This window comes from Triticum aestivum, chromosome 2A (genome assembly GCF_018294505.1).
Source record: "Triticum aestivum cultivar Chinese Spring chromosome 2A, IWGSC CS RefSeq v2.1, whole genome shotgun sequence".
In the NCBI taxonomy this organism is placed as follows: domain Eukaryota; kingdom Viridiplantae; phylum Streptophyta; class Magnoliopsida; order Poales; family Poaceae; genus Triticum; species Triticum aestivum.
In genome coordinates, this window is record NC_057797.1 from 16192998 (window position 1) to 16210538 (window position 17541).

Consider the following 17541-nt stretch of genomic DNA (forward strand, 5'->3'; position numbering starts at 1 on the left):
GGGTCGGAGTTGTTCATCGGGCTGAGGCTTAGATGGATGGGTGGGGCGGTAGCCAGCATGGTCGCGGAGGAGGTCAAGGGGAGGGTGTGGCGGCGATGTCCACCGGCCATGGGGGTGGGGGGTTGGGGGGTGGAGGCAGGAGGTTAGGTCTGGGTAGGCCATGGTTGAGGAGGAGGAACCGTCACGGAACAAGAGAAGGTGCGGGAGGAAGAAGATGAACAGGTGACGGCGTGCTCCTAACCGTTGGATATTGATTTTATGGACAAAGATAAAAGTGACAGGCGCGAAGAGATTTTCAGATACCTGACATATAGGTGCCCCCACTAATTTATTTTGAATTATTTGCCCGTTGGAATACTTTCAGGTTGCCACTCGCCTTCAATGTCAATGTGCATTTGACCTTTGAGAGTGATCTTTATTTGTTGTTCTATGTCAATAGTATGTGTTAGTTTAACCAACTCTATATATTGCAAATATGAAAATTTTAATTCATGTTGTAATGCACGGTGAAGATGAGGTGGACGTCATCTGGTTTTAAAAGAAGTGGCTCCAGCGAAAAATGTTCCGCTACAGCAGGAAACCAAGCGAAAGGGTAGGGTCAAACAAAAAACAAAAAGAAGCGTCCTGGGATGGGATTTGTGTTTGGCTCAGGTGTTGGAAATAACATGACAGATAGCCCGTAGCAACGCACGGGCGTTCTCCTAGTATCAGTGACAGACCACTCCATGTTGCTGAGAAGAAGTGCTATTTTCACGAGAATTTCTATAGGGTGTTTTGCAAACTGTGCAAAGTAGCCTATCTTAAATTCCCTAAATGGTCTACTCTCGTCATATAACTGCCCTTTAATCAAACAGAGCAATTCGGTGTATGTTTTCAACCTGATGGGAAAATCTTCACATTCAGAAGGACTAATACTGGTCAACCGAATTTCCAGTTCATTGAAAAGGCTGTTAAATAGGCAGGATTAAATATGAGTATAGAAAAATCACATATGATATATGAAACAGAAGAAGAGACAGTATTCTGACAACTAAATACAGGGGATACCCCCAGCTTCATTAAGAAAAGTTAATACCTCATTACAAGGAATTGAACAGAGCATCTGCCTTACTAAAGAACTGGGAGCAGAAGAAAGTTTATCTTGGGAAACTTAACTCTACTTGGGCTGTTACTATTTCAGAAAAGATGTGTTGTACAACGCTGGTCGCGGTCTATTAGATCTCCGTACTGAAAAAAATTTTGAACTTTTAACTATTTGCCACTCCAAACAAATATAAGATGCTATTCAGGTATGAACCACAATAAGAGGCATACTATTTTGATGCTTATGTTGTAATACTCCCTCTTTAAGTAAATATAAGACCCTTTTTGAAAAAAAAAAGTAAATATAAGACATTTTTGCTGTTCCATTTGAACTGCAAAAACGTCTTGTATTTAGACACGGAGGGAGTAATAAATAAGGAGAAGGAATACTTGATGCTGATAACCTTGGATATAAACAAGTGAATATTTACCTGGTCAACGCATCTGTGCTGTGTGGGAGGTGTTGGAGTAGCTCTTCCTCGTAACCAGGACCAACAGCCAGTGTGTGGTGGCGTACAATGTCTTCTAGTTGGGCCATATGGTCAGGTAAGATACATTCAAGGCCCTCAGTTTCCATATACATATGTGATCGATAATGAAGCTGCCGCTTGTCGGTTACGGGGAGGGGATTGGCCCGGTTGGAAAAATGAAGGCGCCACTCTGGAACATCACCATCATCAGACGATGGATAACTGTCATTGCTTCTCCTTTCAGCCGAGACACAGCACGTCGTGTCTGCCTGCTTTGAGTGGGGGTGCTGCTCAATGGACCGGTGCAGTTTTCTGATAACTTGAGACAGACGACCCACGTCACATAAACTGAATGTTTCCTCCGCAACCGCAACCACATGGTTCTCTTGAGCTGTCTGAAAAACATGTGCAGGCATTGCAGGTACATTGCCCATATTTCCCCGGCAGCTCGAACCTGGTCGGTGGCTTGGCTCTAGTAAACCTGGCACCGAAGGACATAATAAACAAACAAACAAACATTTTTAGATCGAAGGCATCAACAAAGATGTTACCGACAGCAGCAGCAGCAGCAGCAGCAGAAGAAGAAAGGATAATCCACGCACGGGTATCAGCTCATGATGACGGTTTGTACTTGGTAGACAGTCCGGAATCACGCACAGCGGAGTGGACACGGGCCAAAAGGCGGTTCCCCCCTTAAACAGCGGCAAGCTGATCCTGTCAAAACTGAGAGCAAAATCTTAGGAAATGCGAACCAAGCAGCCAGGACAGCAGGGAGCGGATCCGGACGGAACCCGCGCTCCACGAAAGGGCTAAACCCCAGCCCCGCCCCGCGAACAAAAGGAAAGGGGAAAAAACGACGATGACGAGGGAGGGGCGGAACCTAAACAGAAGCCGCCCGAAATTCCCCGCCCAGCAGACCTGAACTCGCGAAGGAGGAGGAGGAGGAGGGGGGGCTGGGCGGCGCACCTCGGAATCGGCTCTCCCGGTCGCATTCGCCGCAGATTTCGACCTCGGCGGGGGAGCGGAGGAAAAGGGAAGCAAGCAAAGCAAAGCGCCCCGGAGAGGAAGAGCAAGGTGTCGGGGGAGGGGTGAGGGGTGAGCGGAGGGGTAGCGACTCCCTGGGGCCCCACTCGGCAGTGGCTCAAAAAGGAAGATTCTGGGAAGCTGCGCCGTGGGACTGCGCGTTTTGAGTATTTTGTTGGGATTATTATGTTTGATTCAAGGGGAAAACCTGTCCCTCAAACGGGCCTGGGCGTGGCGTCGGATGCTCGGCCGTGTCCCGCAGGGCGCACGCCTCACCTGCTACCTAAAACCTTATCATCCCCGGAGGGGCTCCGAAACGTACCCCTCACTGCGGGGCCGGCGTCGCAGCGGCTCAAAGAAGAAACTTCTAGGAAGCTGCGGCTGCGGCTGCGGGCGTGAGGTTTAAGCTGATTTTATTTGGGAAAATTTCATGTTTTAACCTTTTTTCGATACCTATTCAAGATTTGACCCTAGTTTTAATTTTTTTCGAGATCTGACCCTTTTGCTACCGCTAGGGTCCGTGGCGGTAGGGTGTAACTGCCTCCCGCCAAGGTCTCTGACGGTAGGGTTGCATGCCCTACCGTGAAATTTTGCTAAGTATTGAACACAGTGCGTGCTCGTGCCTACCGCCAAGCTCCTTGGCGGTAGGGTTGTACTTGTACATGTTACCGCCAGTCTATTTGGCGGTAGGGATGTTACACCCTACCGTCATGGACCCTGGTGGTAGCAAAAGGGTCAGATCTAGAAAAAAAATCAAACTAGGGTCAGATCCCGAATAGATATCAGAAAAGGGTCAAAACATGAAATTTTGCCATTTTATCTACACCGTACGCCCCAAACCAGCCTCCAATGTCTGGGTGACCCGTCCCGTCACTAACAGTGACCGAAACGCCCGGACGGTCCTCTCAAACGGGTCTCAAACGCCCAGACTGACCGGAACCCCTCATATCCAGTCCAAATATGGGGGCCGTTATTGGGCGTCCGGGCACGCCCGTCACATCGTACTCGGCCCATGCTGGCCCATCCAACCCTACATATATTCCTCCCGATCCGTTCGCCGGACCAAACCCTATCCACTACACTCCACTCCCCTCCGCCAGCCAAGCTCGTCTTCGGCACCATCTGGCTGTCTCCGGCATGGCGAGCAACGGATCCGAGTCCTTCACCTCAAGATTCGTCGACCCCGAGCTCATCCCACGCGGCTCCGAGGAGGAGATGGTTGTCCGGCTTGCGCTCCGCCGCTCCCGAGAGGAGGCCCGTGCCCGACAGCGCTCGGACTCCTTCCGTCGAGAATCCATTGCGTCCGCCCAAATGGCGCATGGATCCAACACTAGGTGTGTCGTCGCTGCCTTGCCGGAGACGGTGATGTCCGTCTGGCGTTCGAACGAGGCGGCGGACGCGCAACCCCTCTGTTGGCGCCGAGCATCGGGCGCACCATGGGTCTCGTCCGACAAGAACATGGCACGACGCGCGGGAGGCGGCAGCAACACTCGCGGCTGTGGATGTCAACGAGGCGGAGTCGGATTCTCCGGCGCCCCGTACGGTGCATCAGTCAGGGCGCCACAACCGTGTCATGGTGTACGTCGTTGGCCCGTCTCAGGATGGATCTATCATCGATTTTACGTCCACCGGTGCCCAACAGGTTACGGGCTCCAGTCATGACTTTTCGGCATTGAACAGGCGCGGAGACCGGGACATGCCGCGAATGGTGCTCACGTCCGACTCGTCGTTTCATTGCCGGCTCCAGTGATCGGTCGCATCCTCTCTGGAACGGCATGAATGTAGTGCGCGGAGCGAAGGTGCGTCCGCACGGAAGAGGGTTTGGGCACCATATATGGTTTTGGATGGGACCACCAGATTTTGGATAACATGCCACGTCCACGGACAGATGAAGTACCATTTTGGATGACAAAATACACTGGTCCAGAGGCTTGCGAAGATTTGGTGCCCTAAATTCCATACGGAAGGGACACCTCACATGTGGTCACACTAATTATTGAATGTGCGCGTGCACACTTAGTTTTGGTGTATGTGCCTATTGTCCACGACCTCGGACTGGTCTCCTCTCAACATGAAGGGCTGACCAGACGGCAGTTTTTTTCTTGACCACAAACGCATGGTCCATTTCATATGGGTGGAGGCTGGGCTTGGCGTACGCAGTCGCGGCCCACCGACCGCATCGGGTTGTTCGCGTGGTCCGTCCGTCGGCACGGTCACGTACCACGGTACCTACGCGTGCCCCCAATTATATTTCTAGCTAATATAATCTCAAAAGAAAAAAGAGAAAAATCTGGCTCCGGCGCTCCGTCACCACGCTCGTCCGGCTCATCACCGCTGCTGCTGCGCTCGTCATGCTTACGCACGTGCTGCCGTTTTAGCTGGCGTGGGTTCCGTGCCACACTTCGCTCCGTCTAGTGTGTGTCAGTGTGCGTGTGTGGAGAATTCCGTTCAGATAAGTAGTAGGCCGGGATTATGCGCGCGTTGCTCAAGTGGTCTAATTGAGGCCAGAAAACGCAGCTCGCTTATTTTTGTCCACTGTGTATCGTCCATCTTTGTCGTCTGTATAGCAGTTTTGGTGTAGACATCAAATGGCTTGCAGTTCCACATCGTACATGCCTGGCCGACGATCGCACGACAGCGTGGACTCGGCAGCGACATCTTCTTGCAACTTGCACGGGCCAAGAACCAATCCACCACCCATGCCCCAACTCCGAGTATCTTAATCGCCCGACTAATCAACATGGTCCCGAAAGAGGAGGAGTATTTTATCTTAAGCCCAGATTGCACCACTAATGAGAGCCTGGACGTACAGTACTACCAACCTTTGCAGCAACGAGGATCGTCAAAGCCCAAATTAGAGAGCAGTACCTACTCTACTGTACCAGATTCGGTTGTCGAATGCCCAGAGATTGGAAGGACAAGGCCATTAATTCTGCTCCAGGCCGCCCGCGGGTAGCACTGTCGGAGGATATTTTCACATGACCGTATGTAGTATCTATCTGGAGATGCTGTCCATGACACGGCAATGAGTTTCTGGGCCGATGAGAGGAATTAAAGAGTAAACAAACAAGCTCGAGAGAGAACGCACGCAGCGCAGCGGTCAGCTCCATGTTACAATATGTTATGGATTGGCAGCAAGGAAAGTAGCGCGCCATTCTCCTGCGAGTCGCCTACAAATACAAATTTTAATGGACGGAGTACTGATATATAGTACTCCCTCCGTCACGGTTTAGAAGGCGCGCTTGGAAATTCTCTAGGTGGTTATCTATTGGTTGTGAGATGGGCTAAAAAATAGCATTCACACTACACATGCATATAGAAATAGTATATCGGAGTACTAATTAGCTACTGGAAATAAATGCAATGCGCCCTAAACCTTGTCTATTGTGAAAACGTACGCAAATTTAACCGTGTCCATAGTAGTTGTACTCCCAGCCGTGGCGCCAAACACTTGATAGTAGTAGTACTTTGTCCATCGTAAAAGCCTCCCTGCCGGTGCCGGGATCCATGGCGCCGTGATCCTGTCGTGCAGCACCTGTTTGACGTGGCGTCGCGGGTCCGATGGCCCTTTGGTTGGGTCTTGGGTGGGTCGTTTGTCCTTGCCCACACGCTGGTTCGGCCTTTCCCTTGTGTCCTGTCTCCGCTGGCTCGCGCACCTCTCCACCGTGTCTAGTGCTCCCGCCTCTCTCTCTCTCTCTTTTTTGGGGATATAGTTAAGTTAGGATGTTCCAAGTAGTGTAAAAACTTAAAAAATCTGATAAAACCTAAGCCCATAAGAGGTACCACGTGTGTTTATCATTTGGAAGATTTGAAATCAAAATTTAATTTGCGACATAAAAGAAAAAGAGAAATTCACTCCTTAGCGCCATTTGGACCGGAGTTACAGCCCAACCGCATTAACCATGTCGTTGGGATTTCACGAAAATACACATGTCGCTGGGATGATCTAGGTACCGAATTAGGGATTCACCCATACTTGGGTCCTTTATTTGAGAGGTAATACCTTATTCCTGCTGTGGTGTTTTACTCATGCCTCTTATAAGAAAAAAAAACCCGATACAATGGTGTTCCTAGATCTGGTGTAGCTTCTAAACCCTGTAAATCTTGTCTAGATTCGTCCCTAACCTCGTCTTGTAATATGGTTGACGAGGCTGAGAAGTACAACGGGCGAGTGGGCAACTTAGCTGTTGACGATACATAGTACCTCAGTGTCCTACAGGCCGGGAAGCCGTTTGCTAGGCCTCCTCGGGACCCAACTGGCTTGGGTGTGGCCCAGGCCCCTCACGTCCTCCAGGATCATGGTGGCTTCTAGAAGATCATCTTCTTGGCGAACATGTTAGGGACTCTTGATCCGATTATGAATCTAGGTCGGTATAAACCCGTGTAACCCTAGGCCCCGTCCCCTTTTATAAGTCGAGGTCAAGGATAGTTTGAGGATCATTACATTCTCCACCTTTTTTTACGGGAAGGCCTTTATGGCTAGCTATATTAATTTTAAATAACAGCCACATCATCTCCTAGCGAACTAGCAATAAAATTGGGAGGCTCTTCCAACCACAAAGACGAAGGGTTAGAACGTCCCCATTGAGCTAACACATGCGCTACCATATTAGATTCTCTATTACAATGTTCTATAGTAACCTTCCCGAAATCCGCCAACATATTACGACAGTCATCTATAACCGGAGCCGCCACCATCGAGTGTCCTTCATTCCGAATCAGAGAATTCACCACCACAATATTGTCCATCTGCACCACAAAATTAGTACACCCAATTCTTTGCAGAAGCTTGAGTCCCTCGAGTAAAGAGGCCGCTTCTGCCAAGACTACATCAGCAACATATGCCAAAGCAGTTGTAGATGCACCAATGAAACCTCCTCGATGATCTCGGACAACCGCACCACACGATTACATTCTCCACCTTACTCTCGATAGATTTATCTCAACCTTCATTATAACCCTTGTTGGAAATATGCCCTAGAGGCAACAATAAATGTATTATTATATTTCCATGTTAATTATTAAGTTTATGTTTCTATGTTGCAAGTGTATTGGTTCATGAATATGAGATTCAGAGAAAAACGCAAATACATATGTGAAAATATAAACACCAAGTAATCCCTAGTCTAGCCTCTAAGACTAGCTCATATATTGATTGATGATCTTGTTTTCCTGGTCATTAACATTTCTAGGAGTAACAAGGATGTTGTCAATAATGAGAACACATTGTTGGTGGAACAATGGTGTTGGATAGATCCAGCTTATGAATTATTGAGAGATGTTATCGTTGTTACATTATCGGTACTTCATATAACTTGTTCACGTTTGCATTATTCCTTAGACCATGAGAATATTGCATATCAACATACCGGATGGTAGGCCCTACCAGTGGTCGGTGGATACTTTGGGATTTACCACATGTCGTTTCAATCGGTCCAATCTACAATCCATGTAAATCGAAGCCTAGCCGTCCAAATTGAATAGGTGCAATCTACAATCCATGGTAAATCGAACGCGACACGTTAAAATTGGTGATACAGAGAGGACGAAGGACACATCGCCATTGACGTGGAGGGGCGCTTGTCGTGCATATCTTGTCGCCACCGATGAGAGACAGAGAGAGAGAGAGAGAGAGAGAGAGAGAGAGAGAGAGAGAGAGAGAGAGAGTGAAACGGTTGGAGGAGGGAGAGTGAAGTGGTGGGAGGGGGTGAGGGAAGTTACAGCGCCGCTTAGGGAGCCAACGCGGTTTCTACCGCGTGCAGCCAGTCCTTCCTACATGCGCCCCTTGCATCCCTCTGGCCTTGAGAGGGTGTCCTGAACTAAGGGGTTCTCGGGCCGCTGGCCTATCTCTCATAGGCCGAACTGATGGGCCGCTCTTGATTCATCAAAAGAAGGTCGGACTGCGGGCGACCCCATACTATGGAAGGACATCTTTGAAGATTTGACGTATCCTCCAAGTCTTATTAGTGAAACAAGCATGTTTATTCTCTGATGGTGACCAACCATGAGTAACCCTACGTACTCCTGGTGTCTATATAAATCAGAGGGTTTAGACCGTAGGGGAGAGAATTATTACTACCATCCCATCTAGGGGTTAGTTCATCCGATCTCGTGTTAGATCAACTCTGTAATTTTCATACAAACGCATCAATACAACCAAGCAGGACGTAGGGTTTTACCTCCTAGAGAGGGCCCGAACCTGGGTAAACACTGTCTCTACGTTTCCTGTTACCCATCGGTCTAAGTTCCACAGTTCGGGACCCCTTATCCGAGATCTGTCGGTTTTGACACCGACACCTGGCTCGTTAGAAACGGTCGACTCAGCCGTGTCTAGCATACATACACAAATGTGCTTTAATCACCGTGCGGTGCAGGCTAATAGTGTTAGCAATGAACCAAACAGTCTGAAACCCAAAACAGCTGCATCCAGCGGGCTGTATGGACTTATTGCAGGTGGCGAAACACATCCTAGGCAACGGGTATGTCTGTGTAAGGACTAACACAAGCGAGGATGAATGTTTTCTCAGAGAAAATTGAAAAATGCAGCGTCACTAAAGTTATGATTTGGCCGGGCTAGTGCTCCCTCCGGTCCTTTTTAGTTCGCATATAAGAATTGTTTAAAGTCAAGCCTCGTAAAATTTGACCAACTTTATAAAAAAAATACACAATATGATATCAATATAGCTAGATGTGTCATGACTTAAATTTTTATATTGTATAACTTTAGCATGGTAGGTGCTAATATTTTTTCATATATATATATGGTCAAACTTTATGAAGTAAAAAGGACCGGTGCGAGTACTTCCTTCCCGCCCTATGTCTCTGTCTGTCTATCTCATGTGCGTGCGCGGGCGAGCGATCGGCAGCGACGTCGACCTAAGCGGGGCAGGCGTCGAGACGATCGGCAGCGACGGGGATCTGGTGGGTAGCGTGCGCGTCGCCAAGGCGATACGTGCATGTGCGTGTGGTGGTGCAGGCACACATTAATGGGGACAGTTTAGTCCTTTCACTAGCCCATGATATGGAAGAAAAGAGAAATAAATATAAAAGAGGCGCTGATGGCATGATAATCACGGTGTGAACGATCAAAGTGGCAATATCCTACGGTCATGGACATAGTTGGGAACTTGGAAAGGACGTAGGTACCCTTTGCAACCCGCCACGTGCCGACGTGCGGGCGCGGTCGAACCCGTGGCGCTGCGCATCCACGCCGCCGTGGTGGGTCCGCCTGGCGCACGGCAGGAGCGGAGATTTCGCAAACGAGAGACGCCGTTCCGCGTCGTCGTCCGGTGTCTCCATCAGCCGGGCCTTATAAACGCAAAAGCGCCCCCGCGGCAAGCCCCATCAACGAGTCACACCTGCCTACGGAATTGGAAGCCCGCCGCCGGGAAGGTCGCCGTCCCTTTCGCTCGCGCGCTTCCACTCCGGCGCGGGAGAGACCGAAGCAGGGGCATCGGCGGCGGGGGCGTCGACGACGGCGCGGAAGCAAGCCGGCCGGGCTCAAGTGCTGGACCAAGATGGAGGCGGCAGGGGATGGCTCCGTGGGCATGTTCCGAGCAACGCCGGATGCCGCCGCCGGCATCGGCAGGTAACAACTGGATCAATCCCCACCACTCACTCCCCTTTCTGATTCCGTTCCGTCCGTCTCTGCTTCCGCGTCCCCGGCGCCTTCTATCTCTCCTTCGCCGGCGGCGCCTAGCCTAGCGCCGAAACCGGTCGAGGTTCTGGGTCGCCGCCCGCTCCCGCCTCCGCCCCTTTGCCGCGCCCTCCTCATTTTCCACCACCCGCCCGCCCAGCATGCCGTAGCTGCGCCTCCGCTAGGCCGCAGATCGTCGTATCTGCCTTCGCCGCGCCGAGCAACTAGGCCACCTCTCCGCGCGTGCCCGCCGGCCTGCCTCCCCCCTCTCGCCTCGCCGTGCCGCCGGACTATCGCCGCAAGGATCAGTAGGTGCGGCAGGACTACCCCCCAACCACACACACACACAACTAGTACTACAATTATGCTAATTTTTTACAATCAGTACTAGAATTATGCAATTTGAGTCATCTCAAATGGTTCTTAACAATGCGACCCATCGAACAGATCTGCTGAGGTTGCTGCTCTCCTGAACAAGATGGTGGATGGCCTGGGAGCAACGGTTCTGGACATCCCCGGGAGCCACGAATTCACAGTCCATCCATCAACTCACCTTTTGATACAAGCCCTGCAGAATTACTCCCGCAACACATATTTGGTGGAGCCAGTGCATCACGCCACTGACCCTTGCGCTCACATGGTCGATTGCTGGGCAGCCAAGCTCGAGGAAGATGCAGAGATGATACGCCAAGGCGAAAAGGGTGTGAAATACATATTCCTTATGAACAACACATGTCTTGTTTTGCAAATGATGGGGCGTCCAGGAGCAGCATCTTTCGCCGGTGCTCAAGAATTGGCGAGTAGGCTCACATCAATGGTGGAGCTGTACAAGAAGTGCTACTTGGACGAGTGTTGGGCTCCTCTGCATCGCTTAAACTCGGACATGTTTGCTGCTGAATTTCGCGCCACCTGTGACTGCCAGTCGACATGGAAGGTCGGAGCTGAGCTCAGGTACCACCTGCGGCAGGAGATTGTGGATTTCGTTGTTCCGCCGTATGAGGCGTCCTTGTCTGACCGAAGCGCATGTCCAGGGCCGTCCTTTTCGTTGAAACGAATGGTGTTCGGAGGGAAGAAACAAAAGAGGTATGATACTGGTGCCCAACTGGAAGGGAAGATAAGAGGATTGTTTGAGGGATGAGCGATCTCCTCCCCTCTCCTGTCATCATCTTGATTGTTGCACCCATGCATGTATATCTTTCTCTCTTTGGAAAGGGTTCGTTCTGTAATGCTATGCGTTAGATGCCATTGTCATGATAGTTTTAGTCTTTTAGAGACTAGACTAGAATTGTGCTTGCCAAGCCGTTTTTGTTGGAAACCTTCATACGTGTATGTTTGACATGCATGTATGGCTCATCGGTGGCAAGTTGGAATATTAATGAAATTGATCACACACACTCTTCTCATGTACTGTATGATTTTCTTTCCTGTGCATTTTCCCTCCTCCGAGTTGCTCTGCAGATATTGTTCCACCATTTGTCCTAGGAGTCGAACCGTTTTTATCAGTACTTTGTCCAATTAGTTTTTGGAGAACGGAGGTCTCGTTCGCTGCTATTTTAATGATGAGAAGAATCAAATAAATCAACTTGTCCTAGGCTAGCGCAACTCTGTCCGGCGGTCCGGTTTCCTTCTGGACTGGGCGGGTCAGATGGAAGATTTGATCTGTATTACAGCAGAAGCCAAAGACATTCTTAGAGCAACTACAATGGGAGTACCCATTTTGTCCGTCGCCGACCCAACAAAAACGACGGCCAACGCATAGACCCTTTTTTTTTTATCCGCTTCGTGTTCGCGCAGACCCATTTTCAGCCTAAATTTAAGACATATTTGGGTCCAAAGCGGACGCTTTCTGCGTCTCTCTCGTCCGCCTCCGCATGCTGCCGGTCCCGCATGGCCCACCTGTCATCCACTCACAGAATACCTTTTCTCTCGCCCCTCTCTCTCGCGCTAGCCATGGCACAGGTGCTGCCACGCCGCCGCGCTCGCCTTCTCGGACGCCGCCGTGCTGCCGCGCTCGTCCTGCCGGGGGGCAGTACAAGCATCCACGCGAGCTAGCTAGCTTAGTTGCATGGATGCCGGCCTGTGCATGGCGCCCCATGCTTGCTAGCTTCGATGTATTGTGGGCGCCGGCTCGTGGTGGCGCTCGAGCCACTCGCATGCCGTTCTGCACTTCCGCCATGGCTCGGAAGCTCGCTTGCATGCCTCGGCCACGTCGCCGCTCGCGTTTGACCCGGCCTCGCCATGCCACGCCGCCGCACGAGCTCGCCATGGCCTCGTCCCGCCACGCAGAGCAGCCACCTCTGTCGCTCACGCGCTCGTTCCGGCAACACGCCCCGCCGGGCTCCCGTGCTGCAGCAGCTCGCATGTCCGGCCTGGCCTCGCCCCGCCCCACAGTAGGAGGAGCTCGCACGCCCGGCATGGCCGCGCCCTGCCACACAGCAGGAGCGCGCGGGCCGGGGCGCCAAGTAGGGGCAGAGCAGCGGCGAGCTGCGGCGCGGAGGGGCCTAGCTAGCGCGGCGGCCACGAGCGGTGGTGGGCGGGGCGCGAACTGCGCCGGGCGGAGCGAGCTAGCGAGGCGGCTGCGGCGGTCGCGGGGCCGGGGCGGGCGCGGTGCGCACGGGGCCGTGGCGAGCCGGCGCCGGGGACACGCAGGGCGCGCGAGAGCTGCAACACGGGAGCCGGCGGGGCGACACGGGAGTTCGCTCATCAGGTGTTCGACTGAATGCCAATGCGGACATGCATAAAATGCGTCTGCCTTTCGTTGGGCGTACAAATTGACCCAAACGAAAAAGCGGACACGGACATGAGGACGGACGACCCAAACGGACGAAATGTCAAAAAAAACGGTGTACGTTTGGGTCGGCCCGTTAAAGTTAGCTCTTACGTCTGACACATTCATTTTTTCTTTTGATACGTCACACATTTATCATTATTCTAGTGTTACAGAACAACTGCACTAGGACTGGATGTAGGTAGTACGGTGACGATCCAGCGTTCGAGGAGATAAATATCAGGTAGTACGGTTGTACGAACAGTGCTAGTATCGTCGAATAAACCAGAGAAGAAGGCGGTGTTGGGCAACGGGATGGTTGTGCCCGAAATGGTTAATGGGTGACATGGAGACCACGGTTAGGTGCATCTCCGACGTGGACCCACGAATCTACCACAATTGTTCGGATCGTGTTGTACGGACTAAAGAATCCATTTAACGTGATCCAATATCGGATCAGACGTGATTTTTTCGTAAACCGGAGACAAAAGGTAGAGAAGGTTTGCAGGAGTCCGGACCGATCCGAAACCCTCTTCTAACCGCCCTATCAAAAACCCATCCCTTCTCCCGCGCGCGTCCTCGTCCAACGCCAGCTGCCCGCATTCATGCCAGTATAGAGTGGCCGCTCCCCATTGAAGACCGGATGCAACCTCTCATTGGCGTTGGCATTAAAGCGGCTCGCCAGCCACGCCGCCCACGACACGTCGTCGGTATCTACGTCTGTTCAATACTGGAGACGCGTAACTCGACGGGACGAGACGGATATCTACCACGTCTGTTCAATGCCGATGTTTGTCAGTATGTTGGCATTAACCAGGCTCACCAACCGAGAAACCCGCTCCGGCGCTGTGCATTGACGAACCTGAACGCCTCGCCTCAGTGAAAATCGCTATATAAAGGCGGCTACACCCGGCTAAACTCCACACCACCACAGAAGACCCTCCCCACCCTCCTCCCTTGCACTGCATCCACCATGACTGCTGGCGGTGAAGCTCTATGGGATAGGCTTTCAACGGAGATGAAGTACGCCATGGCCGCCCTTGCCACCGCCTGGCAGAGCCGCTGTGCAAGGCGGATCGAGGTCGGCTTGCCGGCCAGCTCGCCCGATGTCTCCGACAATGAGGACGATACCACAATGAAGACGGGCTCCAACGGCGCCGCCCCCGCCTCCGCGTCTCTTGTGCACGCGACTTCACCATGTAGCAAGCCCAGGCGCACTAGGACGTCGCCATGGCAGAGGTGCTGCCTGCGCCGAAGCCTTTGACGGCGTTCCAACAGACGCAGGAGGAACAATGGTACAACCTGCTCCTCCTGGAGCAGCACCGGCCGGCGGAGGGCCAGATCTACGGTGAGCGGGCGAGCGAGGAGGCCATGACGGCCTTGACCGCGGTGAACCACAACTTCGTCGCGGAGCAACGTGCCATCTACGATGTCGTCCGCGCTCAAGCCGCCGCGGTGGCACAACTCTAGGCGAACGCGGAGGAGAACAATGCCAGTTGCGCCTCCTATGTTCTACTCTTCCTCGCCGAAGACTGCACCTTCACTTCATCGAGCTTATTGCCAGTGCATATGGAGACGACGGATGGAGGATGACACGAGCTTGGATGCCGAGCGCCGTCACAATAGGATAGATTTAGGGTCACCTTTATAAACGTGCACACGCATATCCTATCCCAATGAGCATCTTTGAAGGACTGAGCCGGCATATCATTTTGAAATTTATGAAGTCACCGTAGGCACCTAGTCATCGACGGGAACGTCTACTACCACTGAATGCGCATCGCCGGAAATCCTAAAATAAATCCAGTAACAAATGCGAGCACCAGGACTTGAATCCTGATGGGCTGGGATACCACAGTCCCTCTAACCATCCAATCAGAGGTTGGTTCGCCTTTACACCCTCGTGGGCTGGGGATATCACAGTCCGTCTAACCATCCAACTCATATAATGTAGGAGTAAAAGAGAAGACATTTTCCCAGCAAAGAAATGACAAAAATAAAATGCTACAGATTTGTACGTGTCGGATAAGATATGGCGCATTCAAAAAAGAAAGAAAGATATGGTGCATCGCCGCTCCCCAGCAGTCAGCACGGGAGATTCAGAGAACAATTTGGAACCACAAGGTCGCCCCACTGTCCCCGCCATGCGACAGCCGCTCGTTCCACTCCACCTGCCTTGAACTAGTCCTGGCCATGGGCCGCCCGGCCCGAACAGCCCGGCCCGGAAAAGCCCGGCCCGACGCTGCTCCCGGGCCAGGCCTGGGCCTAGGTTTTGAGCCCGAAGACTAGGTTGGGCCGGGTCTGGGCCCGCTGTTTATGCCATTTACTGAAGAGGCCCGGCCCGAGGCCCGAGGCCCGACATGTTTTTTGCTGTGATGGGCCGGGCTCGGGCCTAAAACTAGGCCCGACGGCCGGGCCGGGCCTGAGTTTTCTACCTCAGGCCTGGCCCGAAGCCCGGCCCGGCCCGGAGGATGGCCAGGTCTACCTTGAACACGTTCAACCAACGCACGCTGACGCCCAAGGCGGCCGGCCACGGCGATGGCTCGATGTTGCGCGAGTGACGGCACCATGTTGCGTCTCTGCTTCAGCTTCGCTCGCGCGCGTCCACAGGTGTGAAACGCGGAAGTTCGAGCACCGGACGCCGCCATGCTGCTGCCACAGTGGGGAATTTAAATAAATAAATAAAAAGATTAGTATGTGATCGTTGGACTGGGCTGAGCTGAGCTTCTAGATAGATAATGGGGGTGGGTTACTTGATTCTTGACCTTGACTTTTACCAGTTGTGGACTTCTGGCTGCAGGTTGCTGTTGCTTTTGAGCTGCACTCTCTAAGAGCATCCACGAGCAGCCCAGCACCAATTTGTTGCTTTGTTTCCCGATTTTGTTTTCTGTGGGTACAAGTTGGTTTCCGTATCAATGAAATGGCGTGCTTCCGCCATTTTTGTACGGCAATAAAAATGGCGACAATCCATTGGCGTGGCGTGGACAAGCTCGCGCGCTCACGGTATTGTCAGGCGTCCGTTAGCATATAGAGATGCGACGTGTGTGGTGGTACAAGTGGCATACAAGGGGATATTTAATGCCCGTACGCAATGACAAGAGACGCCGTGAGAAGGTCGCGAACGTTTAAGGACATGTACAATGGTTGATAAGATAGTATTGTCTTAAATTTTGAATGTAATTTAAAAATGACAAAAAAATGGTTTGGGCAGCACTGGGCGTCGGTGCGCCGGCTGAAAGTTTCAGCCGGTCTGCCCACAGCCGCCCGATCTGGCTGCACGGGGCCGTCAGATCCTAACTCCTATTCTATTTTTTCCTTACCTTATCCACTCCAGCACACAGAGAGAGGAGCGAGCCAGTCAAGGCCGCCATGGATGTGTGACAACGAAGCCCGCGCTTGCCGCCCTGGCACCGCCCGTCCTCGTCGTCCTCGCCGCCTGTGGCGCTCGTCGCCCCGGCCATGGCGCCGCCCGCGCTTGTTGCCCCAGCCGCCCGCCGCATCGCTCATCGCCCCGGCAAGGGCGCCGCCCGTGCTTTGTCGCCTTGGCAATGGCGCCGCTTCGCGCTCGTCGCCCCGTCCATCCATGCTCGTCGTTCTGGCTGCCCGCACTCGCCGGAGATCCCCGAGCTGACCCGTGGTAGGAAATCTACCAGTGTTTTCTGGCTGACCCGACGCTCACGCTGGTTCCAGCCATTGTAGCATTTTTTGTCATGGTTGCAGCTCCGCCACACCAATGATTGACTGGTTCCAGCAAAAAACAGTGATGCTCGTTGTAGCATTTTTTCATGTCGGTCGTAGCAAATGAAGACAGCGGTTGCAGGAAAAAAAAACCTCGTCGCCGCCGTCAAGCTTGCAACTCCACAAGGAAAAAAGCGGATGTAGCAAAATTCCTCGACGGGTGTAGCAAAAACTACAACGGTTGCAACAAGAAAAGTCATTGCTGTCTCGGGACTCAGCTCGGCCATGAATGAATGTAGAAAAAAAAATGAAACGGATGTAGCAAAAAAATCACCGGTTGCAGCAAAAACATATACCGGTTGCAACAACAAAAAAGAAGAAAAAAAGCATCGTGGTCACCATGGTCGCCGTCGAAGAAGAAGCCCGTTCTGGCAATTCTGGACGCCGGTTCCAACAATCTCTACCGTTGAAGCTTTTTTAGTCAACGGTTGTAGCTTTTTCCTTTTCACAGTGCCCGGTTGGTGTTGTTTTCATCTACGGTTGAACCTTTTCTACATAGATGTAGCAAAAATCTTCAGCAGTAGTAGCAAAGTTCTACTGCGGTTGCAGCAAAATCGTCGTTGTCATCGTCGTGAGGTCGAAGCTCCGCCTGATGGATGTAGCAAAAAACATCGCCAGTAGTAACAAAATCCAACTGCGGTTGTAGCTTCCCCTTGCTGTGCAGTTCTATTGAAGCTTTTCCGTCTATGGTTGAAGCTTTTTTCAACAGCTGTCGAAGCTGTTCTAGGTGACGGTTGCAACACTAGTATACGCGGGTGCATCCAGCCATGGCGGCCGGCGAGGGAGCGCCTGGCCGCCGGCGATGGAGATTGTGGTCGCCCAGT

General features: G+C 52.1%; 1 protein-coding gene across 1 annotated transcript; it reads left to right on the forward strand.

The window, feature by feature from the left end:
- Positions 1–9944: 9944 nt before the first annotated feature.
- Positions 9945–11441, forward strand: LOC123184309 (uncharacterized). Its single transcript, XM_044596456.1, has 2 exons — positions 9945–10164; positions 10660–11441. Exons 1-2 carry the CDS (start codon positions 10094–10096, stop codon positions 11348–11350), a joined length of 762 nt encoding a protein of 253 aa, XP_044452391.1. The 5' UTR covers positions 9945–10093; the 3' UTR covers positions 11351–11441.
- The last annotated feature ends 6100 nt before the right edge of the window (positions 11442–17541 follow it).